The sequence below is a fragment of the Drosophila yakuba genome, chromosome 3L (genome assembly GCF_016746365.2).
Source record: "Drosophila yakuba strain Tai18E2 chromosome 3L, Prin_Dyak_Tai18E2_2.1, whole genome shotgun sequence".
NCBI classification, from domain to species: Eukaryota; Metazoa; Arthropoda; class Insecta; order Diptera; family Drosophilidae; genus Drosophila; species Drosophila yakuba.
The window spans coordinates 3,758,478-3,782,380 of record NC_052529.2 but is presented as its reverse complement, the minus strand read 5'-3'; the positions used below and the strand labels follow the sequence as shown (position 1 = coordinate 3,782,380).

Here is a 23,903-nt window from a genome sequence, read left to right as displayed (position 1 = left end):
CTGAAAAAATCGATTGGTAATTGACATGCAATAATTCTTTATTGATACTATCTTTGAGCGTTCATCAAAATATAAATATAAGACAGTACGCCATTATGGGTTAGCTTAAGCTTATTTAACAATATGGGCTGATGGCTTTGCTGGCATAATTTAGAGGACGGCGTTCATCTGTTAAATGTAATCCCTGGCAAAAAATAGCTAGCTAGCTAACTCACTTCCTTATCGATGGCAGATTCTATCGATGCCGATAACTGCAGTCGAGCCCAACAGAATTCAAATTTGAAAGAGAGCAGAAAGCTTTCGTGGATCGGCGGAGGAGGAGGATGCTGGGCTGACGAACCAAACGGAACGGATTATTTAACGCGCCGCAAAAATGGCAACGCTTGCAAACAAAAGCCTACAAACGCTACGAAAGTTACGTTACTAGAAACTAACCCACCTGAAGTTAAAATAGTTCATGTGGAAAGTGCTCTTATTGGCGATTCGAAAACGACGGGTTAAGTTAAGTTAATTTCGACTGTCTATATATAGATCCTCTGTATAGGCAAGCACAATATTGCAAATAGGTTAAATATCTAAATATCTCGAAATGGGAAATCAGCCGGGAAAGCTGCACACGCATCCACAGGGCGGTCGCCCCAAGAAGAATGTCCACTGGAAGTCCGCAGGCAAGTAGAAACTCCGGATCCCATCGGTGTCCCAGTCCCAGTACGTAGGGTATTCCTACCCAAATTTCAAGATATTAGAGGAGGCCCCACATAGCTGGCTGGCTGGTGGGAGCGCTAGAAATGGGTCTATTTTTAGCCACTCGCACACTCAGTGGTTGCCGTGTTCGTCTGTTTGGCCCCAAAATCTCGCAACGTCAAAGTAATGTTGTCGTTTGAAAAGCGGAAGAATCATTATGCTGAGATAAAAACTTTTCTAGGTGCATCATTAGTGAGGCCCTTTAAGAACTAAAATATGGAGAAGTGACAGGAAAGATACCTATGCCTGACTGCCTTCCCAATGCAATCTTTCAAAACTAAAACGCTTATACTTATATCTTCATTTATATTAAAATTTCTATTTTTCCAATTTACGAGTAAAATATACCTCTATTTCCTACAAAGTTAGAATTTTTAGTTAACCATTTACATTAAATAGTGGAAATATCCGTTGTTTAAATGGCATTATTTTTCCCCCCAATCAGAACGACCCTCACCGCCTGGCCGACCCATCCTGACGCCAGTGGCACTGCCGGAGCAGCAGCCGGACGTGGTGAACCTGCGCTGGGATCGGCCACTCCACGATGGAGGTTCACCCATCACAGGCTATACTGTGGAGCACCGGCGCATGGGGTCACCGCACTGGGTGAGGGCCACGCCCACTCCCGTGGATCGCTGCGATGTGTGCATCAGTGGACTGGAGCCGGGTTGGCGTTACCAGTTTCGATGCTTTGCCGAGAACATTGTGGGGCGATCCGATGCCAGCGAGCTGTCCGATCCGCTGACGGTGACGCTGCAGCGAAATGCCATAACCGTGCCCCGGTTCATCGATGAACTGGTGGACACGAATGCCGTGGAAGACGAGCGAATCGAGTTCCGCGTGCGTATACTTGGCGAACCGCCGCCGGAGATCAACTGGTTCAAGGACGGCTACGAGATCTTCAGCAGTCGCCGCACCAAGATCGTCAACGACAACGAGGCCAGTGTCCTGGTGATCCACCAAGTGGCGCTGACCGACGAGGGCGAAATAAAATGCACGGCCACCAATCGAGCGGGACATGTGATTACCAAGGCAAGATTAATGGTGCAGGCTCCTCCCAAGATCCGATTACCCCGCACCTACGAGGATGGACTAATTGTTGAGGCGGACGAAGTGCTGCGCCTCAAAGTGGGTGTGGCTGGACAGCCACCGCCCGCTATTACGTGGCTCCATGAGGGCGAGGTCATCGCTCCGGGTGGACGCTTTGAGGTGGGTAATATTACCCTGCTGTTACCCCACTACATGAATAACTCGCTTCCCATTGCAGATCACCAACACGGAGAAAAACTCGCTGCTCAAGATCGACAATGTGCTTCGAGAAGATCGCGGCGAGTATATGGTGAAGGCATGGAATCGTTTGGGTGAGGACAGTACCTCCTTTCTGGTTACAGTGACCGCCAGGCCCAATCCCCCGGGTACTCCCAAGTTGAATATGTCCTTTGGCAAGTCGGCTACTCTCTCCTGGACGGCTCCACTCGACGACGGAGGCTGTAAGATTGGCAACTACATAGTTGAATATTTCCGAGTGGGCTGGAACGTTTGGCTCAAGGCGGCCACCACTCGGGCACTGACCACCACGCTTCACGATCTGATAGAGGGATCTGAGTACAAATTTCGGGTGAAGGCAGAGAATCCATATGGCCTGAGCGAACCGTCGGGCGAATCGGAGTTGCTCTTCATCCCGGATCCCAAGCGGGGAATCACCAAACCGAAATCAGCTACAAGGATAGCAGGAGATGAGAAGGACAAACCGAAGGCAGGAGCTGGAGGGGTGCAGGTGCCACCACGCAGAAAGACTTTATCCCCTCCACGGCCTCAAGCGGACGCCTCCACGGGCATGTCACCTAAACAGTCGCCCAGTGTTAAGCGGAAACCCAAGCCGCAGCTCATAGACAACGAGCAACTGACCCACGAAATGTCCTATGGAACCTCGGATCATGCTCTAAAGATGGACGTACGCAAGAGTCCCTCGCTGAGTAGCGCTGATTTGGCTAATAAGCCGACGACAGAGAGTTCCAATCCAAAGCTTAACCTCACACTGGTGACCACCACACTGGCACCGCCGGATAAGTCTGTACCATCCCCCAAAGCACCTAAGACACCAGCTACCTCTCCGTTGAAACTCTTCAATCCTAAACCCTCAGGAGCCCCTAAGGATAGGTCACCAGTGCAGCCGAAACCACAGCCATTACCGACTCCGCCCAAGGAAAATCCAAATAAAGCATCACCTAACCAGAAGAGGAGCTTAAGTCCACCCAACAAGAGGCAACCAGCTCCTCTGCGCAAAAGTCCCACGCCACCTGAACCCATCAAGATTACCCCAGCTCTGTTGAGGAGTGCGGAACCCGTTCAACTGGGAGTCAATCAGAATGTCAGGCGGTTTTCCGGACAGGCCCTAAGCCCGGCCAGAAATGTGCCTACTCTGGCATTGGCAGTGGCTTCCGGTGTGTCAGCTGTAATTGGTGAGAAGCTGCCCACCATTGAAATCAGTGCTCCACCAACGCCCCAGGAGGAGGAACCTCCACTACCAGAGCCCAGTCCGTCTCCAGAACCAGCTCTAAAGTCCCAATCCAACGCCAGACGGTTCTCCAGGTCAGCCGACAAACACGACGACGTCCACACCAGCAATGAGTTCATGCTGGTCGTCTTCGACAAAAATAGCAAGGTCAAGGATAAGGACAGTAAGTTTTCAGTGATAAGGATTTCAGGATTATTTCAACTAAACCCATCCCATAATTCTCTTTCCCCAGGACAAGATTCTTTTGAGCTGGACCTGGAGGACGCCATCCAGCCACCACCCATTTCGATTTCTGCGCCGGATCTGGCCTTCCTAGAGTTCACAAACTTGCACACCACCTTTCCACTGCGTCGCTCCGTCAGCTCGACGGAACTCTTGTATGAAAGGGCCATGGCCAGGTTCTACGAGGCAGTGGAACTCGAGCAGGCTGCCAAAGCCCGCAAGACGTCGCGGGACAAACTGGTCACTCCGGTTCCCCACCAAACGCCTGCTAATCTCCGCAAGCGTCTGGGTTCCATTTCTGAGGCTGAACGTTTGTCTTTCGAAAGAAGAACCGAGCTGCGACGTCAATCGGCGGATATGGTGTCCATTTCACGAAAATGGGATTCCAGGGAAAACGTCAACGAGTTGGGTAACCTGACACGTATCCATACCACTGGACAATTGCCCCTTGAGACGCGAAAGGATCTTCTGGAGCCGGAACCGGAAGAGGAACATGAAGATGTAGAGGAGGAACACTTAACTGAGAGTACGGCTGATGATAGCGAGGATATGGATCTGGATTACGATGAGGATATGGATGTGGACGAAGAGTATCCGCCGCAAAAGAAGCTGCAGCAGCAGTCCAGCAACGACCTTGGTTCGGATTACACAGAGAGCACTGCATCCTCGGAGCAGGACTCCATCGAGAAGTTCAAGATGGAACTTCTGGCGCGCACTCGATCGCCCAGTCCGCGGGATCTGGAGACCTATCATCCGCGTACCATGGGTGCTGGAACCTTTACACCATACAGGGCCCCCACTCCGGAGCAGGCAGCCGTTGTGCTCAACCGTCCGGTGCCTCTGCCCAGTCCAGATTTCGTGCCCAAGCCGATCCTTAAGAGATCCTCCAATGAGCATGTGGAGCAAGCTGTCAGTCCCCTGCCGAGTCCTTTGTCCTTTGGCAAAGAAGAACCGTCTATCACAGTGCCTCCAACTTCAACTGTAGCAGCCAGCAATCCCAGCACCCTCAAAATGGACCTGGCTAAGGGAATTAAGTCCTTTTTCAGCCGCGACAAGAGATCAGCCACCGAGAAGAACACAGAGGCCAACGAGGAGATATCCAATCCGCTGGAAAAGACCAATGCTGCTGCCATCGCAGCGGACTTGGAAGTCAAGAGAAAAGCGAAGGAGGAGGAGGAATTGCGTCGCAAGGAGGAGGAGCGCCTAATGCAGGAGGAGGCCCACGCTGCAGTGGATCACTACAGCGATCTGGTGAAGGAGGTGGGCAGTTCTCACAGATACCATACGCCTCTATACCTAGACCGGGATGAACTGAAGCGAGCGGCTGCTAAGGCAGCAGCGGAAACCGACGAGGAGGACGTGCTCACCCATGCGGAGGAACTGAAGAAGAGACGTGCCACCGGTGGTAGCGAAGACCTGTTTCTGGCTCCTCCAGTGGTCAGAGAGCGACGACTCTCCATCTCGGAGCGGGAGCAACTTGTCCATGTCCGGGATGCAGCTAGTAGTCTGGCATTCCACCGATCGCCCGAAAAGGCAGAGTCCGAGCAGGAGCACGAGTCGCAGCCATCGCAACAGGACGAGGAACCGGAGTACCCCACTGTGCTGGTGGTGCCCCCGCCGAAATCAAAGAACAAGAACGAATCTGAGACTGAGAGCGTCATGAGCGAAATGGTGGAGGCTCGTCCGGATGCCAGGGGGCGGACGCGCTTGGTAAAGGTGAAGAGGGTGATCAGGCGAAGGGTCCCATCGAGCACTCGCTCACGAGACGCGTCACTCACCAGACCTGTGATTCCGGACGTGGAGGGCAGTCAGCAGACATCGTTGGTCCTCTCCGTCGCCGACAGGGAATTGCTGCAGAAGGCGGCCACTCTGGCCATCCTCCAGTCGGAGGAGCAGGCACACGAGAAGGTTCGCTCGGCACTCAGCTACTGCACGGACCTGGTCCTCTTCCTGGTCGCCTGCTATGTGTACTTGTTCAAGGACGCACGCCTGGTCCTGCCCATTCTGGGCCTCATCATCTACAGGCAGCTGGGCGAGGCAGTGAGGGGCTATATGCCCGGATGGCTGCGCCGTAGGTTCACCGGGGATGGTAGCTAGACCACCCAGTTAGGCATCCCATACCCTGCCCACACTCACATGCGTTTATCGGTTAAGTTAGTTTTTATTACATACGACTTATTTATACGTCTTAAGCTAAAGAAGAAGGTATCCCCCTGAGTACATCGTACTAGAATCTGTATACGTAAAATCCCTGCAATCCTGCTCTGGTTTTAGCAAATAAGTACATAAGGCAACACTTACTTTGACATGGAAAACCACCCAGTTTGATCAACATCTATGAACCAGAGTAGGGAGCTACGAGAAAACCAAAGTTTATTAACTCACTCATAAATATCGCCCACTGACCATCACCACCTTAACTTGCATTAACATTTTACAATTTAAAAAATTATTTCAAAGCCCATTTCGCCAGGATAACTAACAAGTCATCATCCCTAAAAATCCAAAAAAAGATTAATCCTATATATCCCCAGTTTTGGTTTGCTTTGTGTATGTATGAGAAGCTATGTAAATCCTAATGTTATGAAGTGTTCGTTTGCGGTTCTTTGTGGTCCATCCGGATTGTTGGTGATTCACTTGGAAAATAAAGCTTAGCGTGTTATAAATTCGTACTCTTTCTCTCCAAATGTTTACCAACCCGCCAGTTTATCCCAAAATACTGACTTCCGTGGGGGATTTTAAATTGGGTAGACCCATAAACAGATCGAAAAGCGCTTATCAGATGACGACAATGGTCAACAGAAATGCTGCGCCAAATTTAGGAAGACGCTATCAGTAGATAGTAATAGCAAATCTTTGAGTATGGATATATAAGCTTCTGCGATTTTCATTTTGCTAGTCGTCTTTCGCTCCCCTCTCAGTCATGGCCAACGCTCTGAACTGGCTGCTCCTGATCACCCTGGTCAGTGGATCCCTGGCACTGTGGCCTCCTCAGTTGGTGCCTCCAACTGGTGTTCTGTTGCCGCAGCCACCGCCAGCCACCTTGGCTCCACCGCCCACTCTGTCCCAGGATCTGGAAGAAATCCAGCGTCTGATCCAGTCAAAACCTTTGAACCAGCTCTTGGCGCGCTACCTTATCAACGATGCTCAGTTCCAGGCCTTCGTGCGGATCATCAACAGCAATGTCGCTGTCACGTCGCGCTGGCGTCTGCTCTCCCAGCCGGAGCTCATCATCTTTCTGCAGTGGACGAACCAGCAGCTCCTGGCCTCGGGCGATTCATTTGAGTTGAAGGAGCAGAGGCTCAAAGTGAGTCTATTAAACGAGTTTCCCTACTGGTCCGGCACCGTATTCGGCTTACAAGGATTCCTGAACGAGGCTCAGCTCTACTTTCCACTGTACGCCATCCGGGCGCACATCGATGCCAAGGTCCTGCAGCAGGGAATATTCGCCCAGTTCTGGACAAGATTACAGGCTTTGAGGGTGATGTATGAACGCTGGCTGAATTCAGTGGAAGCTACACAGGTTCTGGCCGAACTTCAGAAGGCGGGCATTGATACCGTCCAGTTGGATGGCATCATCCGAGAGCTTCTCGGCTGGAATGCGGTGAATGGTACGGTAGAAGCTACCACTGCTGCACCTGGAATTCCCGCTGCCCCCACCGTAAGACCGGGTGCAGTTTTGCCACCAGTTAACACGGTATCTGTGGTTGTCTAGGCTGTCATAGCACAGTGATGGAGAGCCACCCATTCCTAGGAAGGATTCAATATATAACCACTATATCAACTAGGTAAAATAAAGTGCACTCGTAAGTCAATACCCAAAAGGTAAGAATTGCACGATATTTATAAAAATAAATGGGGATTAACTATTATATTTCAAGCCTATTCTTTGGGTATTATATTTATCAGGTATTTCAGATTGTTAACGGAATGAAAGTCTGAATTTATAGTAGCACTAAAGGTCAACAGGTATTTGGCTACATGATCTCTACCTAGCTGAGCACTTTCCATCACTGTCCGAATAGTCATCGTATATTTTGTATAATAACTTGCCAACATGTAGTGGCAACATAGGACCAAAGTCTTCAACAATTAATGGGGACTACCTACATCTAGATGTAATACGTATTTGTATCTATACGTAAAACATGGTCTCCGGCGGAGTTGCTTAGAACTTGAGTTTGCCTAGTGTGTCGGAGACTTTCTGAGCATTGGCCCCCTTCTTCTTGTTGTTCTTGATGGGTGCCACTGGGGCCTTTGGCTTCTTCACCACCAGATCCTTGTGCAGAGTCTTCAGGCTGGCGTCCACCTTCTCCTGCTTGGCTTTGACAGATTCTTTAATCTGCAAGTTAGGTATGTATGTACGTTATCGGGTTTTCTCCAGCAGGACCAAATCCACTCACCTGCTTGAGCTTGCCCTGCACTTCCTTGGGTTTCTTTCCCTTGCCCTTGTTACCGTCGCCCACTTTGAACACATTCTTGGCCTTTTTGGACTTGTTCAGAGGAGTCTTTGGCTTGGCGGCCCCAGGAGCCACCTTCTTGGTGTTTGCCTTGTTGCGACCCATCTGTAAGTATGCATAAAAGGAGACTCTTTTTAATTGTTTGGAAATTACAACTTTATTGTATCTATTGTATCAAACACATTTCACTTTGGTGGCGACTTCCAGCTCCTCCTCTGCATACCGTTTTCTCGTGATTTCAACTTCCTTTAATGTGGTTAGCAAGTTTAGTGATAGCTTAAAGGACACTCTATACATGTCCTTGTTGGGGGCAACATTCCGTACAAAATTGATTCCCTGCAGCAGGTTATCGTCCAGACTGGCTCCCAGATTGCTCTCCACCAGTTGACGCACTAATTCCTTGGTGTTCTCACCCTTGGCAAAGGAGTACACATGAACGGTGGGATAGCATACGTTTTCGGGCAACTGGGCCAGGTCCTCTGCACTATAAAGACCACGAAATGCGTCCAGGAACTCTACAGCCATTGCTGGTAGATTCATTGTAATATGTATGGCATAGGTAGTAGTATCCGTGGTACGCAGCCGTTTTAGCAGATCCTCCCGTAGCTCTTCCACGATAAACTGCCTACCATCTTTATTAAACATTTGTATATTGGGCACGCACTTATTTCTCTTGGCATTATGCTGCAACCACTTAAAACTCTCAGGGTTCAGGTCATTGGCCAGCACATGGCATCGCTTCTTGGCAGCAGGAACACTGAATGGACCCACGCCAGCAAATACATCATAGAGAACATCGACTGATTTGAGCATTTTGACAATCCTTTCGTGCTCCGTGGAGAGGCGGGGATTCCAGTAAACCTTGGAGAAGTCAAACTCGAAGGGGACTCCGTTTTCCTTGGTTTCCACCTGGTATTCCGCGTCGCCACAGATCAGCTCCAGCTGGAAGTTGCGGTAGGTGTTGTCAATGGTGGATGCTTTGTTTACTACTGTGCGGCAATTAGGCAGCTTATCGCGAAGCACCTGACCGATTAGCTGCTTATAGGGCAACAGATGATCTCGAAGATTGAGGTGGGCAATGTGGCCTATGCGGGAGTAGGAGGTGAGACCTTCCTCTTCCGTAGGTAGTACGCTTTTCAAGATTTCATTGGCGCTCCAGTTTTCATAACTCAACTCCAGTTCAGCGAAGGAGAAATTCTCGACGGTCACTTCCTGCCTTTGCAGTTCCTCTGTAGGCAGGGATTCCCAGTGTTTGACAGGCGTTGGATGCAGCAGGATCTCTCGTGATTTGTCCACAGCTCTGACAGGATGCAGGTGCTCCATTTTGAGGAGGAACTTCTTGACCAGCGGCATCACACGTTGCACTTGAGACTCGGGCACCTGTAATCGGGGAACTTGAACGCTCTTGCGGAATTGTTCCTTTTGGAGCTCCTGCATTCCGCGCACCGAGCTAGGAGGCTGCAGCTCTTTGGCGTCCATGTTTCGAAAGTAGTGACGTAAACGATTCGTTATAATCGTTAAATCCTTCAATCTGGACACCATAAGCATCCAAACACGTGCGACCTAGTTTCTTGTTTTGGTGCTTTAAAAGGATGCAAATGAGGTTCCTTTGATATGGAAGGATGCAGTCGCTTGTGGAGCACTCGCAAATGCCACAAATATCAACTAGTTATTGAATATATACCTTTATTATTTTCAAAATTCAAGATCGGATGAAAAAGCCAAACAAACGCAAGAACCTGAAAACAGTGTGACCATACGGATGACCGTTACAATATACTATATATTAGACACAAATATACTGAAATCGGAATAGTTAGGACACCAATCGTATATTTATAGTTATATCTTTCTATTTCTAACATTTTTGAATTCCTGTTATTTTGAATTTACCTCCATATAACAAAAAAAATAATATATTAAAAACAACCGCATGTTCCAAAATCTTTCGTTCCATCGTCGCATATAACTTTTGGTATATTTGCAAAAATGAAATTGGTATGAAAAGTCTATTTTCCGTAGCCGGACGGGAAAATTTATAAATGATTCCGCGGTCACACTGAGCGGTGCTAAAGAAAATAAAAGGTTTAAATCAAATAAATTGCGTGAAATACGAGAAAAGAAAACGTTCTATTTTTTCCACGGACGCGCGAGATGAAGGAGAACAACAAAATCCTCCAGCTCATCTATGTGGCGTGGCGCGAGCGCTGGACGGACTCCCAGTGGGGCATCAACATAAAAAAGGCAAGGCAACCCAAGCAAATCCACATCAAACAATCAATATTCGTGTTTACCAATATATTGTAAACGCAATGAAGCCTGTACATTGAGAATTTTAGGGGCTCAATTTGCCCGCCTCCGTGCCTTTGGTCTTGGGCTCGAAAACGGGATCCTCTGCCTGGGACAGGGCCAAAACCAGTTGGCGTTGCTTTACAGAGAGATTCCGGGGAATGCGCACCTTAAGCGTGACGATGTGGTCACCCACGCCCTCCTTGGAGCGCACGCCCTTGCCCTTGAGCACCACTTGGGTGTGGGATTGGGTGCCCGGCTCCACCCGCAGTTCCACGCTTTCGTAAAGACTCCTTATCTGAAAGGATCCGCCCAGGATAGCCTCCGAGATGTTTAGGTGCTTGTCGGTTTGAATGTCATTGCCAACGCGACGGAAATAGTCGCTACACGGTACCGTCAAGCGGTAGGTGACCTGCTGCTTGGTTTCCGGATTAATAAGGTTCACCACATCTCCATCCCGGGATCCGGAAGGCACCGACACCATCACGTCCACGCTGGAAATCACAAAGCCCCGATTCGAACAGGTTTCGCAGTCGTTGCGATTCGTGAATCGCTTGCCTTTGCACTGCGTACAAGTGTTCACCGATGAGAAGGTTGGCGTCTTGGTCGTGACCTTTCCAGTTCCATTACATCGCCGACAAGGCTCCTTGCCCACATCCCGATGCGCCATCAGCTGTGATTTTCCCTTGCAGGTCTCGCACTTACGCAGGTAGCGCAGCTCTACCCGCTTCTTGCATCCCACTGCCGCCTCAAGGAATTCAAGTGGAAGATCAAACTCGTTGCTCTTCAGTTTGTTGATCTCTAAAAGGCATTTCAAGGGATCGTGTTCAAATCAAAGAAATTCCATTACCAGTAATATTAAAATGGTGTGTGATGGATCTAAACTCACTCTCCTAGCTTACCGTCATTTGCCGTCTTATCCGAATCGAACCTCTTGGCCTCCTCAAGGTCCACTTTCATGGGATTACCCGCCTGTTCGAGAAAAGCGCGCTCATCCTTAATCCCTCCTAGTTGATCGTACTCCAAACGTTTCGTCTCGTCGGTTAGGATGTTGTAGGCGTTGGACAGCTCCTGGAAGTGCTTCAGCTTTTGTTCCGAGTGCGAGGAGTCGGGATGATAGCGTTTGGCCAGCGCATAAAAAGCCGATCTGATTTGCTGGATGGTGGCGTGCCTGTTGACGCCCAACACTTTGTAGTAGTAGTCCTTGGGCATGCCTCGGCTTTGAGAGGACTTAATGGCCGGAGATGACAGCTGTTGAGACGTGGCTCCCGCTGTATTTCGCTTCGCCTCCCGCTGGCGATCTGGATAGTAGGCCGGTTTGCTAGTCCTGAACTGATATTGACTGATTAACCGCATCCAGATCCAGCAGGCGGCGACAGCCGGTGCACGGTCCAACTCCAGGCAAGATATTGCCGTCCTCCTGCTGCCCTCTGTTGTTGCCCCGCCAATTAAGGCGCTTAATACGTCTCTGGGACTGCGAAATACTTTTAAACGAAACATTTCTTATCGCGTAACGAAGTATGCAACTATGTGTGTTAAATATATAAGTGGAAATCCTAACTATATTTTTAAGTTGATATGTTTCTGTTTATTTTATGGGATTGTGACCCGGATATTGTGTGAAAGTATGACAGAAAAAGCTAATGTTTCATTGTCTGCCCTGCGGTCTAATGTATCCTTCCTTTAATTATTTTTTCAGGTGCTGCCGAGAGGAGTCAGTGGAGATGTATACAATCTGGCGGACTGTCTCTTGCAGCAGGCCCTCATTGGTTCCACAGCAAATCCGGTGGGTAGTTGAAATAACTATTTAGTTTGCTTTTATAATAGTAATTTATTCCGTTCAGTTGGTGCTCAACTACCTAAAGCACTCACTGTGTGCCCATCTCGTTTCACACGCTGCTGTCATTCGATGCATTGCTAAATATGACAAATTGGAGCGCGTTTATTGCATTACGGCGCTCCTTGAATTCCTAGCCGGCATTGTGGATGGCGTTACCTGCCGGTGAGGTCTTTTATTTTTATAACTTATTATTAAGCACATGTAAATATAATTTCTCATTCTTTGTTCCAGAATAAAATCTGAGGAAGCGGTTTTACCGAGTTCCGTCGTCCACTTGGTATACTGGCTGCTTCAAATCTTCGCCAGAACTGTGCAACATTATGAACTTTATGGCGAGATTAGCGCTGAGCAATCATACATGCTGGATCAGACCTGCGTGGTAATAGATCGGCTAAGCCAGCAGCAGTTTATGCTGTCTATGCTGTACGTGGGCTGTCACGAAGAGCTCGAAATATGTGGACGGATTCGGGATAAGTACGCTACCATCAAGGGATCGTTGACGAACTCAAATTTCACGCTAAACGCACCACAAGTCGAGCAGCAATTGCAGCAGTTGGCCTACATTGAAGCCAAGCATCTTGAAATGCAGCCACTGAATTCGCCGCCAACACTCGAGAAGATCTCGTGCTGCGTGCAACCCTTACTGGCGGTGGAAGTGCTGCTCAATCCGTGCAAGGATACCAGCTACTACGTGGCTGAGTTGCAGATGCTGCAACGCTTAAAAAAATACTCTAATACACGACTCTTCTACGAAATCATCCGTGCTGGATTTCTCACGCTGAGCAATGTTGCGGATACAAGTCCGGACACTATGTGGGGTGCCTTTATGTTCTTTAAAATGCCGCACATCATTAAGCAATTGCACGCCCTGCAACGGATTCCCGGGGAGCAACCACCACCGACCGATTACATACCCGAATTGGTTGAGGCTTTGGAACTGCTCATCGAGGACAACCTGTTGCTAGACTTCATGGATACCAAGTGCTCGTGCAATATGATCGAGTTCCTTTTAAATGACTGGACCAAGCAACAACTAGTCAATGATGTGCATGTAAAGAAGTTCGCCAGTCAAAGGTTAGTGAAGAGATCATGCATTTTGTACACCCATCTTAATTCTGTAATTTAAAACGAACTCTTTTAGGGAAGCCGCCTCTCAATTACTCAAAAAATGCGACAATGGCCAACAGTCGCCGTCCAATATTAACTTCATCAAGCGTGCAGAGGTTCCGCTTTCCGGAGTATTAAAGACGCTGTGCACCAACAAAGTGCAGGACATGGTGAATGTCCTTTGCCAGGTGCCGGTGGGCAACAGCTTCGAGTTGATTCTTTCAGTGGCTACCGTCGAGGGACGTCTCAAGACATTCGTATCTCGCCTGATCCAGTGCAATGAAAACTCCAAACCAGTGCCAGGCGAGCTGGGCAAGCTGTGCGTCATCCGGTCCACGCTGTTTGATGTTTCCTTCCTGATGCTGACAAGCATTGTGCAGACCTATGGATCCGATGTACCTAAGCCCCTAATAACTTTACTATTTTAATGAAATTTTAATAAATTCTTGTTTATTGCAGGTGGTTTTATCTGAGCGTGGTGACTCATTTTTTGAAAAATGGGTGCGTGAATGCATGGTGGAAAGGAATAAGCTTAAGAATCCGCGCCAAATTCTCGCCCTCTGTGAAGACAGTATTGTGGATGAGCTCTTGCTGAGTTTCAGTAAACCAGAGGCAGCGCAACTGAAGCCGAACAACTTAAGTTGGCAGGAGACCTGCCTCAACCTGCCTGGAGTGCTTCATCATGTGCTTATTGCTTGGGAGCAGGAGACGCTATCCTCGGCGGACGTTAAAAGTATTTTGGATAATATTAAGAGGAGACTTTTTAGCTTTTCCGTTTGCGCCACTAGTTTTCTGTGCGCCTACATGTATTCGGTGAAGGAAACGGAACTTTTAAAGCCACTGAACATGATTCAGCAGTTCCTGGCGCCATTGACTAGCGAGGAACTTTCCAGCCAGGAAAACGCTAAAGAGCGTCTAGCTCTGTCCTATCAGATCATCCGAAAAATGCAACACGATGTGCACCCTGCTCCAAGTACCAAATCCCGCCTCATTTCACACTCCCCACTGGTCGAACAGTTCCGGGAAGTGTGGCGAACCGTAGTCGATGCTGGTCACCTGCCCGTTCGCGCCGCTCAGTCACTGGAGTCGCTTCTTTTAGCCGGCGGCGCGGCGTGGCTGTCCACACAGTTGGTGGAGCAGTTGCTGGCCTGCAAGTACACAAGGGATATGTCGCGAACAATGGATGTTGTGTTTGCTGTGATGCACCTCGACATTGAGAAGACCACGGAGGCGTTGCTGCAGTACGTGGTGGCTCCACTAATACTGCGACGACAAGGGTAAATACCAATATTTTCATCTGTATATTTTTTCATTTATTTATATCTACAAATCGATTCGATCTAGCAAGAAAAGAAACATTTAAACTCTATTATAGAACTCGTACTCACAATTTGGCAATTTTTTTTTTGTTTTTTTCTAGTGAGGACATTAACGAGCCCCAATCCCTGGTACTGGCCCGCCTCTGTGTTTACTGTATTATTTCCTGCCTGGAAAGCCGCAAAGGAAATTCCTCCTCGGCCTTGATGGCCATGAAAAAGCGATCGAGATCTCACGATGAGGAGGAACTGGCGGCCAATGCAGCCAAAGTGCGGAAGGTGATTGGCGATGGCAGCGATAACTCCAGCGACTTTACGGATACTACGACCGGAGCTGGCCTAGCAGCTTTATTAGGATCCACTGCCACATCTGAACTGCGGACTACGCCGCTTACTCTAAGAGAACCCCTGCAGACGAGCGTACAGCACATTTTTGGAGTATTCCTGCAGTTTGTTAACGGAGATGAACTTTCGCCAAAGGCCGTTTTTGTTTATCAGTTCATCTCACTGCTGGTGGAATGTGGTGGTGAGAGGGTGGCTCCTGTCCTGCGCTTGCTTCCCAACGGCCTGGTGCAACAGCTGCTGAAAGTTTTGGTCACAGATGACATAAAAGTGGGTCTCATCAGCAGACTATACGATCTGCGACTCCAGGCCGGAAGATTATCAGCTGTGTCTGATCTGTGCCTGTGGCGAAATATGCAGATGGCCAGGCACAGCATTCACCTGTGAGGAATTTTGAGGATTGCCACGTTGGGTGTACCGATTAAGATTAAGAGACGGGTGGGCGAAATTGCTAAATGAATTGTATTAAAAACTAGAAATTGGTGACTTGACTCGGCTTCTTCTTCGCACGCTGTGGATTTTGCTTTCGTTTATTACAATAATTTGTTGTCGCCGATGTTCGTCTGTGTTTGCATCATCTTCTTCAGTTAGCGGGTGTTGGGAGGTGTGTATGGACAGGCTTAAAGTAAGAGACCTTGGGATTCCCTATATCACTTGAGCAAACAACACTCGAAGTAGGTCTCGCCCACACAGCCTCCGCGCATCGCCTTCTTTACATTGCTCTCGAACTGACGGCGATTGGTCTGCAGGACGTCGGCCGCCTCCTTGTTGAGGGGATCCTCGGGATTGGGTTCCTGCAAGCAGTTGATTTGGGTTAGTAAGACTGTCGGTTTGTGTAACCAGCTATCTCAACATTAAACCTTTAGCTGTTGATCACATTATGAAAAAAAAAAGTATAGCCTCCTAAAGAGGGCAAGTCTGGACAATTTCCAATGGTAAATACAAACCAAGAACAGAAACTGCAAGCCATAGACGATGGAGTTGATGTTCAGCACTGGGTTCCAGTCCTCGCGCAGAATGTTGAGGCAGACGTTGCCCTCCAGGTCGATATTGGGATGGTATACCTGGGTGGCGCACTTCACCTTGGGCGGCTCGTGCGGATAGTTGGATCCGACGCGGAAATTGAACACGAAGCGCCCGTCTCTGTAGAAACCCTCATCGGGCGAGATGATAAGCTTGAAGTTGAGCAAGTCATCGGGATCGGGAAAGTCTGTGGCGCAAGTGTTTGGCAGGTTCAGTTCGTTAATATCTGGGGAGGATGAAAGATAAGTAATAAGATCAAGTTGGCCATACCAGTTGCTGGATACTTACCTTTCTGTATGCGCAGCTGGGCGGCGGACGCTTTCTTCTGCTGACTGCCCTTTTGCTCGCCGTCTTTCTTCTGCTGCTTAAGCGTGAATAGTTTAATCATCTTGGCGTCCTCGTCTCGCTGGCGTTTCGTCTTCTGCGTTTGGCTGCGCTCGAAAGTATCGTTTTTTGCCTTTTGTTGATTGTGGGACAGGGTGAATTGTTTGAAATGTCAATGGTTTTCAGGCAATTGTTTCACTGAATGATTGGCCTACCGTTTACAATAGATCTGATGTAAAAAGTCACTTTACTTTCTTTCCTTTCCTTGTTTCTGCCAAGCGATATGTGTGAGTAATCGATGGTTGCACCCGATAACAGTCTGGCCGATTGTTACTTAGTGCTGGTAAGCGGATTTCGTATTCAGCGGTATTCAAGCAAAGTCTGGTGATTTCCAAGGCTCATTAAAATCTATTATTAGTATGTTAGAATTTGTTTAATTTGAAAAATACCGTCAATAGTTATTTATTTGGAAATAATAAAATAGTAATAAAAAGAATTTTTACATATATTTGGCTACATCATTGGCCTTCTGCAACTAGTTAGCAACTTTGTTACCGCCATCTCTATCGGAAACCAGGGCTACAATAACCAGCACATGTTGATAAAGAGCAAGATTTTGCTCCTTTGAGCTGTTTATTTTGAATTTCAAGAATTTCTGACCATGTCGACGGAGCCAGCGGTGGCCAAGGATGCAGTGCTGAAGCGCAGCGAGGCTCTGGCGGAGAACACGCCCCAAGTCAGTGGCTACGATTTCAACGAAGGGCTAAACTACAGTAAGCTCTTCGAGTCCTATGTGAACACCGGATTTCAAGCCACGAATCTCGGCCTGGCCATTCGGGAAATCAACAGAATGGTTAGTTAGTAACTTAAATATTCAACTCCGATATGTTACAAGTCCCTAACACTGGCAGCTGGATTGCAGGGACCAGCCATTGGAAGCGGATCAAATGGACAGCCATGAAACAGATGATTTCATCCGTCGAAGGAGCAAGTGCACCGTATTTCTGGGCTACACATCCAATTTGGTTTCATCGGGCCTGCGAGAGACCATTCGCTTTCTGGCGGAGCATCGTATGATCGACTGCATTGTGACCACAGCCGGCGGCGTCGAGGAGGACTTCATCAAGTGCTTAGCTCCCACGTTCATGGGTTCATTTGAGCTGAGCGGCAAGGATCTCCGCGAGCGGGGAATCAACAGAATTGGCAACCTGCTGGTGCCGAACGATAATTATTGCAAGTTTGAGGACTGGGTGATGCCGCTGCTTGACGAGATGCTGGAGGAGCAGAAATCCCAGGGAACTATCTGGTCGCCTTCAAAGATTATTGATCGGTTGGGCAATCGCATCGACGATCCCAGTTCCATCTACTATTGGGCAGCCAAAAATCAAATACCAGTCTTTTGTCCCGCCTTGACGGATGGCAGTTTGGGCGACATGATGTACTTTCACTCCTTTCGACAACCTGGTCTCGTGGTGGACATTCTATCCGATCTGCGACGACTTAACACCATGGCTGTTAAGGCGTTCAACAGTGGGATGATCATCGTAGGCGGCGGCGTCATCAAACATCACATATGTAATGCCAATCTGATGCGGAATGGAGCGGATTATTCCGTGTTCATTAATACAGCCTCGGAGTTTGACGGCAGCGATAGCGGCGCTCGTCCTGATGAGGCCATATCCTGGGGCAAGATCAGGAAGGATGCCACCCCTGTTAAGGTCTATGCCGAGGCTAGCTTGGTCTTTCCATTGATTGTGGGCGAAACGTTTGCCAAGCGACATCATAGCGCCGGTAAAGAGCTTCCCCGAGAGACCAACCAAGTGTAAATATATACGAGAAAACAAGAACAACGCAATCAACGCAAATGTACAGATGTAACTTATTAAGGAATGGTTTGGCTGCAGATGTGTCGTATTGCGAGCCCGGTATGGGAGTCCCCGAAGTGTTATGCCCCGCCCAGATGCAAACTGTCCGGGCAGAAAGCCATTAAGCGTCGTCGGAGTTGTTGGCTGCAAGTGATAAACACCACCGGCAACAGTAGCTACAGCATTGCACTGCGGCACCTCCGGTGGGCAATACACATTCCGCCGTAATGGTTCTGCCGGAGTCGCTTTAGTGCTGCAAAAATGCAGCTTTTACCGGCGGTCACAGATGCTATGTTCCTCCCGGCCTTAGTTTTATACAAATATTCCCTTACTTCTGGCCATAATTGTTTGCGAAGTTCACTCTCGCTGGCAGGAAATTGTCCGCCACGGAACAGTGCATCCGCATAAGCCCACGAAATTTATCATTAATTTTATGCCACTAATGTAAACGCTCGGCTTCCGTCACTTCCTCAAAATTTTCTCCATTTTCTCCATGTTGGCCAACCAAACTTTGGCTTGTCTGCACGCATCATTAAAGCCATGCGGAAACTTTTTCGCACACTTACATTTGGGTCCCCTCTGTTCCGGCTGCTTCGACAGTTGGCGCAACATATTTTGAGCTATTGTCAGGGTGCAGTCGGGAAAGATGGACTGGCGAAAAGTTGGGAAATTGCAGAGGCACTGCATTTTCCTTGACAACTTTTTCTCGACTGCTTGCAACTTTTTCCTGGCTTTCTTGGAAAATGAATGGTTGAATTAAGGGGCTGCGGCAAAGAAAAACTATTATGTATGTATGTTCTTAAGCGTATGCATGGCAAGATATGTTGGCTTTATCAAATTTGGGAAATTTATACGGTTTCTTAAGGCGCTATAATGTTCTTTGCCTCGTGAGAAGTTCTACTTTGTGGAATATGAAAATTAAAAATCATTAACAGGCATTTTTCCTAAATATTTTTAGTTAAGGAACCTACAAACAGAACAAGTACTGCGTAAAACTATGGCATTAAAAACAATTTATTGTTTTGAAATTTATGTTCGCTGCCAAGAAAATCAATTGCACTTGCTTTGGCAAAAGGCCATTATCGGCAGTCAGCCATCGTTAAGAAGTGCTTAACTGCATGTTGTCATAACCATGGCCACAACACACCCACACACACACGCACACACCCTATTTGAGTCCACTTAGGATATATATATATCCGCCTTCACATACTCTTTCGAAGCGCTTAAAAACTAATTACGAACAAAGCTGTTGCTGCTCTTCCTACTTTGTTGTTTCTGACGGCGTTTTCTTTTCCCATCCTCGCAGGACAAGGAAATGGTCACTACACTGAGAAAAAAGTAAGAAGAAAATGTGCAGACTTAGTTGTCCTAGTCTGTGCTTTGAACTTACACTAATGCAATTTATGTCATCTTACGATTTCCTTCAGTAAATATTAAAAATCTATTATCTACGTAAATATGGCACATATCTTTAAAATTTATGTACATATTAACAACAAAATTTAGTTCGCGGTGTAAGTGCGTAGATGATTGCAGACTTTCCAGGACTACAGCCAACTTCCCTTCGTGATTACGAGAAAATTAAAACTACATTAAAAGTTTTGCAGTTGACAGGGGCGCAGGCGGTGAAAAGTGAGAGGGGCGTAAGTTTTAAAAGCAACTCAACGATTTATTGATGCCAACAAGAAAATAAAAAAATATATAAAAATTTGTGCTTGGCAGCCGGTTTCGAGGATTATTCTGTGGACAGATCGCTGAGTACGTCGGATAACTTTTCCAAATCTACAAAACTTTTGGGTTTTCCACTTTTGCTGTTCCTGCTTATGGGATCTATGAGTCCTTTTCCGATTGCCTTTTCTTTCTGACACGACTCACACGTTGAGGAACTGGGACTGCGCTGTTCATCGGAGGGACGTCCTGAAATGGCGAGCGTGGCAACGGCCTGGAACCTCCAAATGAGGTCCTCCCGGCGTTTCAAATCCTCGGATAGAGCCCGCAATCGTTGGCGCTCCAGCATAGTGGATTCCTGCAATCGGCGCAACTTGTCCTCCTTTTTTTTCAAGTCGTCCTTGTCGTGCACCATAATAGCATTATATAGCATGCGCACACTTTCCTCCCTTCGCGAGCAGGCCTGTAACACCATGCCATTCAGAGTGTTCTCCAAGCTGAGATCCAACTCGGAGATCTGCAAACTGGTGACCACATCATTCCGGAGCAAGGGCTCCAGGCAGGTGGCCAAAAAATTGAGTCGCACTGACTCGCCCGGCCAATTCTTCAGAAGATCAATGGCCGCATGGCAGGCCTGATGGATGCTATCCTGAGGAAGTTCCGCCTTGGCCGCCACCGATTTCCCGGCAATCTGATTCTCCAGAATTTTGTGCTTGCTGATGAACAGCTTTTCCGTTTCCACCGTGCGACTGTGCAGCGAGTCGATTTCCTTTAGCAGATCTTGGTTAGCCTGTTTAATGCTCTCGAATTCGGGAAGGGAAATGGCATACGTTGGTGGCACTTCACGCGGGAGGCGACTACTCCCACTGCCACAGTTCGAGACATCGGTTTCCGCGTCCTGAGTATCACCATCCGCCGGCTGCTGCTGCTCCTCCGCCGTCATCGGCCCATGGTACTCGTTCAGCAAATCGTCCATGGAGCGGCTCAAGTTCTCCAGTTCGGTGAAGGGTTTACTTAAGTGTCCAAGATCTCGCAACTGGTTGAACATCATCAGCAGCATGCAGTTGCGGGCGAACTTATCCAGACCCTTGGCTTCTTGGAAGTGTGGCATCCAGCGCTGGCTAATGTCATGGTCCTCTTGGCTGACTGGGTGCTCCTTGGAATACGACTGCAGGTTGCGCAGCTGGGAGGCAAAGTGGCGGTCCAGGGCGAACTCACTTAAATCGCTCATACTTGGCGGATGTTTTTTTGTAGGTTTTTGAAATTTCGATTAAAATTTATTTAGAATTTTTTTGTAGGAATTTTGTGATAGGCGCAGAACGAACAGTTGATCCAAAATATTACAAAATTATAGAAACAAAAATTCTATGCGACATTTTCAGATTTTATAGTTTTTGATAATAAATACAAAACTATTTTTTTTTTTAAGCACCATAAGAACCACTGACGCATGCTGCAAGAATTTTGACTTTAATTAAGTGGAGCAACTGAAATCGATTTCGCTGAAGGTCGCTCAAGTCTAGGAAACCCGGCAATGCCCTTTACGAATTTGGCCCGCACGTGACAAGTGCGAGTGTGGAGCAACAACGTCTTCAATTGGCAAGCAAGTTGGATCGGAGTCAAAGACTTTGTGCTGCGACGTCGGCGACGACAGCTGCATGTGTAAGCGCGGCCTTCGCCGGATGACCAAGTGAGGTGTATATAAACTGGCCAGCTGGGTTAACTCAATATCAAACACAGCTCACAGCTTCAAGTAGTCACTACTACCAAACACAACACCAATTCAACAATCATGAAATTCGTAAGTTCATTGATTACCTTAAGGATTTAAAGGACTTTCTTATTAATTAGCACTTGAATCTATAGTTCGCCGTCTGCTTCTTCGCTGTTGTGGCCGTGGCTGCTGCCAAGCCCGGCATTGTGGCTCCTCTGGCCGCCGCTCCTCTGGCTTACACCGCTCCGGCTGTGGTGGGCAGTGCCGCCTACGTGGCTCCCTACGCCTCCAGCTACACCGCCCACTCGGTGGCCCACAGCGCCGCCTTCCCAGCTGCCTACACCGCTCCAATTGCCGCCGCCTACACCGCTCCCATCGCTGCTCCAGTGGCCGCCGCTTATACCGCTCCAGTGGCCGCTGCCTACGCCGCTCCTGCCGCCTATACCGCTGCCTACACCGCCCCCATTGCCCGTTATGCCGCCACCCCCTTCGCAGCTCCCATCGCCGCCCCCGTGGCTGCCGCCTACACCGCCCCCATCGCCGCCGCTGCTCCCTTGCTGCTGAAGAAGTAAATCCCTTAAAGATATCATCCTACCGATCAAGAAAAAAATGCTTAAATACATGATTTTGAAAATCCACTCGGTATTGGTTTCTCTCAACCTGTTAACCCCTTAAAAATCGCGGGGTCTGAGCTTCCGTGCATTTTTGTCACCTTTCGCTGCCTTTCGTTTGCCTTAATGGCACAAATACCGGAAATACCTTCGAGGAGCCAAGTGCCTCGTCCTCCTCCATGCTCCAACGCCTCAACTTCCTTATTAATTTCTCGAATGCTGCTTTGGTATTTCTTCAGCCCGCCTGCCTCTCATAAATTGCGCAAATTCCTTTTGCGAGCGTCAATGAAAAATGTCATCAGGACCTTGGCGGTGCAGGGGAGTTGGGTGGGGGGAGGCGACTCCTGTGGCCACATCTAATTTCTCTGCATGTCCCGAGCACGCTTATTAAAGTATAAATCATATGATGACTGCCTCTGCAAAGTGACCAACAAATACGTCACAAAGAAGGAGCCGGCAAACGACAATCAGCTGAAAAAGGAAAGAAGCAGTAAATGGGTGAGGTCCTGAGACCCGAAAGGACTGCACTGCCCGGATGGTTAGCCAAAGTACATTATAGTCCTTGGTCGGCTGCAGGCGGCAACAAATGTAGCAGAAAACCGCAGCCGAGAGTAGTGCAATTAAATACAGGAAATAATGGCCACCGCAGCACTGGCAGAAGTAGAAGTAGAAGCAGAAGCAAAAGCAGAAGCAGCAGAAGGATGGTGGTGATGGTGATGGTGATGGTGGTTCGGGGGTGGATCGCTGGTCTGGTGGGGCACAGGAAACGACGGGATGCAGGAAACGCTCGCACAGCATCTTGGCCAGGCCCAGACCAAATTTAGAGTCGGAAAGAAGGAATCCAGCAACATGCAGCCCCATGGAAGTCGGTGAACGTTATTATGTAGACACATTAAACAAAGATGGCCCAGGGGTATGGAATCTCAGAAGTGAATGGGTCGTACTTGCGGATATATATCTTTTAAGTATTTTCTGGATGGTTGATTGCGGTGCAATTAAACCGCTTAAGTACAATACAGTCGAAAAATAATGTCACAAGGAGTAAATCTATTTATTTAGGTGTCAAATAAATTACAGTCTTAAAGATAATTAGAACTTTATTTTATAATATCGTGTTTCTATTGATAGGACCAGCCGTATGGCTATAAAATAACTATTTCTAAGTGCCACGAACAAGGTGATCCATGCACTGTTTCTCCTACAAGGTGCCCTGTGCAAGTTGGCCCCAAGAACCTGCGACGTACAGGGTGCCCCGATCTAGGGTACCACATTCCCAGCGGGAATAGCTATATTTGCACCCAGATGGGTTGACTTCTTAATGTAGCGCCTTCCAATCTGAACAGCATCCACTCACACAGACACGACATCTGACTGCGGTTTTGCATGTCCTGTTCCTCAGAAGGACAGCGCAACGGACATGTTTGCGGAGGGCGAGTGTGTGTGTGTGTGTGTGTGGGAAATATTTTATAATTCAATTTTCAATTGGCAGGTTTGAATCCTTAGATATATCCACAAACTATACGGATTCTACGAGAACATGCACATACAGATGCAGAATTGCATGGGTTGTCGGGCTCTAATTGAATTCAATGTGCACTTAAGCGACATCCGTTCATAATGAAATTTCGCAACGAAATTGTGGCAAGGACAAAAGAGTCGGTAAATATTGTTGCTATGCTAATGCAAAGTTCTTGCCTTTCCTGAGTTGGAGTATACATATATACATGTGTATATATATTTTTTTATTGCACCATAAATAATCTGAAATCGTAGATGGAGAATAAGTCACAGAGAGTGCAGCCTGGCAACGGAGAAATTGAAATTAAATTGCCGTTCGACTGAAGGAATCCGATGCCA

At 48.0% G+C, this 23,903-nt stretch overlaps 10 protein-coding genes across 12 annotated transcripts; 5 read left to right on the top strand and 5 right to left on the bottom strand.

Annotated features, from left to right (window-relative positions):
• Positions 1-295: 295 nt before the first annotated feature.
• LOC6532767 (titin homolog) lies at positions 296-6,156 on the top strand. Its single transcript, XM_002093473.4, has 4 exons — positions 296-668; positions 1,190-1,953; positions 2,012-3,425; positions 3,495-6,156. The coding sequence occupies exons 1-4, from the start codon at positions 590-592 to the stop codon at positions 5,579-5,581; spliced, it is 4,344 nt and encodes a 1,447-aa protein (XP_002093509.2). The 5' UTR covers positions 296-589; the 3' UTR covers positions 5,582-6,156.
• Positions 6,157-6,277: 121 nt separating this feature from the next.
• On the top strand, positions 6,278-7,358 carry LOC6532766. The gene has a single exon (XM_002093472.4). The coding sequence runs from the start codon at positions 6,408-6,410 to the stop codon at positions 7,197-7,199; it is 792 nt and encodes a 263-aa protein (XP_002093508.1). The 5' UTR covers positions 6,278-6,407; the 3' UTR covers positions 7,200-7,358.
• LOC6532765 lies at positions 7,187-9,729 on the bottom strand. Its single transcript, XM_002093471.3, has 3 exons — positions 9,629-9,729; positions 7,888-8,049; positions 7,187-7,826 (listed from the first exon to the last, which is right to left on the bottom strand). Exons 2-3 carry the CDS (start codon positions 8,047-8,049, stop codon positions 7,653-7,655), a joined length of 336 nt encoding a protein of 111 aa, XP_002093507.1. The 5' UTR covers positions 9,629-9,729; the 3' UTR covers positions 7,187-7,652.
• LOC6532764 (tRNA (guanine(37)-N1)-methyltransferase) lies at positions 8,076-9,622 on the bottom strand. The gene has a single exon (XM_002093470.3). It carries the CDS (start codon positions 9,490-9,492, stop codon positions 8,119-8,121), a length of 1,374 nt encoding a protein of 457 aa, XP_002093506.1. The 5' UTR covers positions 9,493-9,622; the 3' UTR covers positions 8,076-8,118.
• Positions 9,730-9,982: 253 nt separating the features above from the next.
• On the top strand, positions 9,983-15,324 carry LOC6532762 (mediator of RNA polymerase II transcription subunit 24). Its single transcript, XM_039373486.1, has 7 exons — positions 9,983-10,188; positions 11,933-12,019; positions 12,078-12,235; positions 12,305-13,147; positions 13,215-13,575; positions 13,640-14,457; positions 14,601-15,324. The coding sequence occupies exons 1-7, from the start codon at positions 10,099-10,101 to the stop codon at positions 15,223-15,225; spliced, it is 2,982 nt and encodes a 993-aa protein (XP_039229420.1). The 5' UTR covers positions 9,983-10,098; the 3' UTR covers positions 15,226-15,324.
• Positions 10,228-11,865, bottom strand: LOC6532763 (chaperone protein DnaJ). The gene is made up of 2 exons (XM_002093469.4): positions 11,136-11,865; positions 10,228-11,034 (listed from the first exon to the last, which is right to left on the bottom strand). Exons 1-2 carry the CDS (start codon positions 11,731-11,733, stop codon positions 10,280-10,282), a joined length of 1,353 nt encoding a protein of 450 aa, XP_002093505.1. The 5' UTR covers positions 11,734-11,865; the 3' UTR covers positions 10,228-10,279.
• LOC6532760 (nedd8-conjugating enzyme UbcE2M) lies at positions 15,283-16,517 on the bottom strand. 2 transcript variants are annotated; one of them, XM_002093466.3, is made up of 4 exons: positions 16,401-16,517; positions 16,150-16,318; positions 15,786-16,087; positions 15,283-15,632 (listed from the first exon to the last, which is right to left on the bottom strand). In XM_002093466.3, exons 2-4 carry the CDS (start codon positions 16,247-16,249, stop codon positions 15,489-15,491), a joined length of 546 nt encoding a protein of 181 aa, XP_002093502.1. In that variant the 5' UTR covers positions 16,250-16,318; positions 16,401-16,517; the 3' UTR covers positions 15,283-15,488. The 2 variants fall into 2 exon arrangements, with proteins under 2 accessions (XP_002093502.1, XP_039229428.1); XM_039373494.1 differs by having other exon boundaries at positions 16,150-16,423.
• A 230-nt stretch (positions 16,518-16,747) lies between these two features.
• LOC6532759 (probable deoxyhypusine synthase) lies at positions 16,748-18,050 on the top strand. Of its 2 annotated transcripts, none has more exons than XM_015194109.3 (2): positions 16,748-17,038; positions 17,108-17,278. In XM_015194109.3, the coding sequence occupies exons 1-2, from the start codon at positions 16,847-16,849 to the stop codon at positions 17,144-17,146; spliced, it is 231 nt and encodes a 76-aa protein (XP_015049595.1). In that variant the 5' UTR covers positions 16,748-16,846; the 3' UTR covers positions 17,147-17,278. The 2 variants fall into 2 exon arrangements, with proteins under 2 accessions (XP_015049595.1, XP_002093501.1); XM_002093465.4 differs by having other exon boundaries at positions 16,756-17,038; positions 17,097-18,050.
• Positions 18,051-19,697: 1,647 nt separating this feature from the next.
• LOC6532758 lies at positions 19,698-21,079 on the bottom strand. Its single transcript, XM_002093464.4, has one exon. The coding sequence runs from the start codon at positions 20,950-20,952 to the stop codon at positions 19,789-19,791; it is 1,164 nt and encodes a 387-aa protein (XP_002093500.1). The 5' UTR covers positions 20,953-21,079; the 3' UTR covers positions 19,698-19,788.
• A 67-nt stretch (positions 21,080-21,146) lies between these two features.
• LOC6532757 (cuticle protein 18.6) lies at positions 21,147-22,073 on the top strand. The gene is made up of 2 exons (XM_002093463.3): positions 21,147-21,522; positions 21,588-22,073. The coding sequence occupies exons 1-2, from the start codon at positions 21,514-21,516 to the stop codon at positions 22,005-22,007; spliced, it is 429 nt and encodes a 142-aa protein (XP_002093499.3). The 5' UTR covers positions 21,147-21,513; the 3' UTR covers positions 22,008-22,073.
• The last annotated feature ends 1,830 nt before the right edge of the window (positions 22,074-23,903 follow it).

Excerpts from the sequence above, each read along its gene's own strand:
- LOC6532767 (XM_002093473.4), top strand. The coding sequence starts at position 590 with ATGGGAAATCAGCCGGGAAAGCTGCACACGCATCCACAGGGCGGTCGC. Across the intron at positions 669-1,189 it reads TGTCCACTGGAAGTCCGCAG|AACGACCCTCACCGCCTGGC; the intron begins GCAAGTAGAAAC and ends CCCCCCAATCAG. Across the intron at positions 1,954-2,011 it reads CTCCGGGTGGACGCTTTGAG|ATCACCAACACGGAGAAAAA; the intron begins GTGGGTAATATT and ends TTCCCATTGCAG.
- LOC6532766 (XM_002093472.4), top strand. The coding sequence starts at position 6,408 with ATGGCCAACGCTCTGAACTGGCTGCTCCTGATCACCCTGGTCAGTGGA.
- LOC6532765 (XM_002093471.3), bottom strand. The coding sequence starts at position 8,049 with ATGGGTCGCAACAAGGCAAACACCAAGAAGGTGGCTCCTGGGGCCGCC. Across the intron at positions 7,827-7,887 it reads TGCAGGGCAAGCTCAAGCAG|ATTAAAGAATCTGTCAAAGC; the intron begins GTGAGTGGATTT and ends CCTAACTTGCAG.
- LOC6532764 (XM_002093470.3), bottom strand. The coding sequence starts at position 9,492 with ATGCTTATGGTGTCCAGATTGAAGGATTTAACGATTATAACGAATCGT.
- LOC6532762 (XM_039373486.1), top strand. The coding sequence starts at position 10,099 with ATGAAGGAGAACAACAAAATCCTCCAGCTCATCTATGTGGCGTGGCGC. Across the intron at positions 12,020-12,077 it reads TTGGTTCCACAGCAAATCCG|TTGGTGCTCAACTACCTAAA; the intron begins GTGGGTAGTTGA and ends TATTCCGTTCAG. Across the intron at positions 12,236-12,304 it reads GTGGATGGCGTTACCTGCCG|AATAAAATCTGAGGAAGCGG; the intron begins GTGAGGTCTTTT and ends TCTTTGTTCCAG.
- LOC6532763 (XM_002093469.4), bottom strand. The coding sequence starts at position 11,733 with ATGTTTCGTTTAAAAGTATTTCGCAGTCCCAGAGACGTATTAAGCGCC. Across the intron at positions 11,035-11,135 it reads GGATAAGACGGCAAATGACG|AGATCAACAAACTGAAGAGC; the intron begins GTAAGCTAGGAG and ends AATGCCTTTTAG.
- LOC6532760 (XM_002093466.3), bottom strand. The coding sequence starts at position 16,249 with ATGATTAAACTATTCACGCTTAAGCAGCAGAAGAAAGACGGCGAGCAA. Across the intron at positions 16,088-16,149 it reads CCAGCTGCGCATACAGAAAG|ATATTAACGAACTGAACCTG; the intron begins GTAAGTATCCAG and ends CATCCTCCCCAG. Across the intron at positions 15,633-15,785 it reads GCTTGCAGTTTCTGTTCTTG|GAACCCAATCCCGAGGATCC; the intron begins GTTTGTATTTAC and ends AACTGCTTGCAG.
- LOC6532759 (XM_002093465.4), top strand. The coding sequence starts at position 16,847 with ATGTCGACGGAGCCAGCGGTGGCCAAGGATGCAGTGCTGAAGCGCAGC. Across the intron at positions 17,039-17,096 it reads TTCGGGAAATCAACAGAATG|CTGGATTGCAGGGACCAGCC; the intron begins GTTAGTTAGTAA and ends TAACACTGGCAG.
- LOC6532758 (XM_002093464.4), bottom strand. The coding sequence starts at position 20,952 with ATGAGCGATTTAAGTGAGTTCGCCCTGGACCGCCACTTTGCCTCCCAG.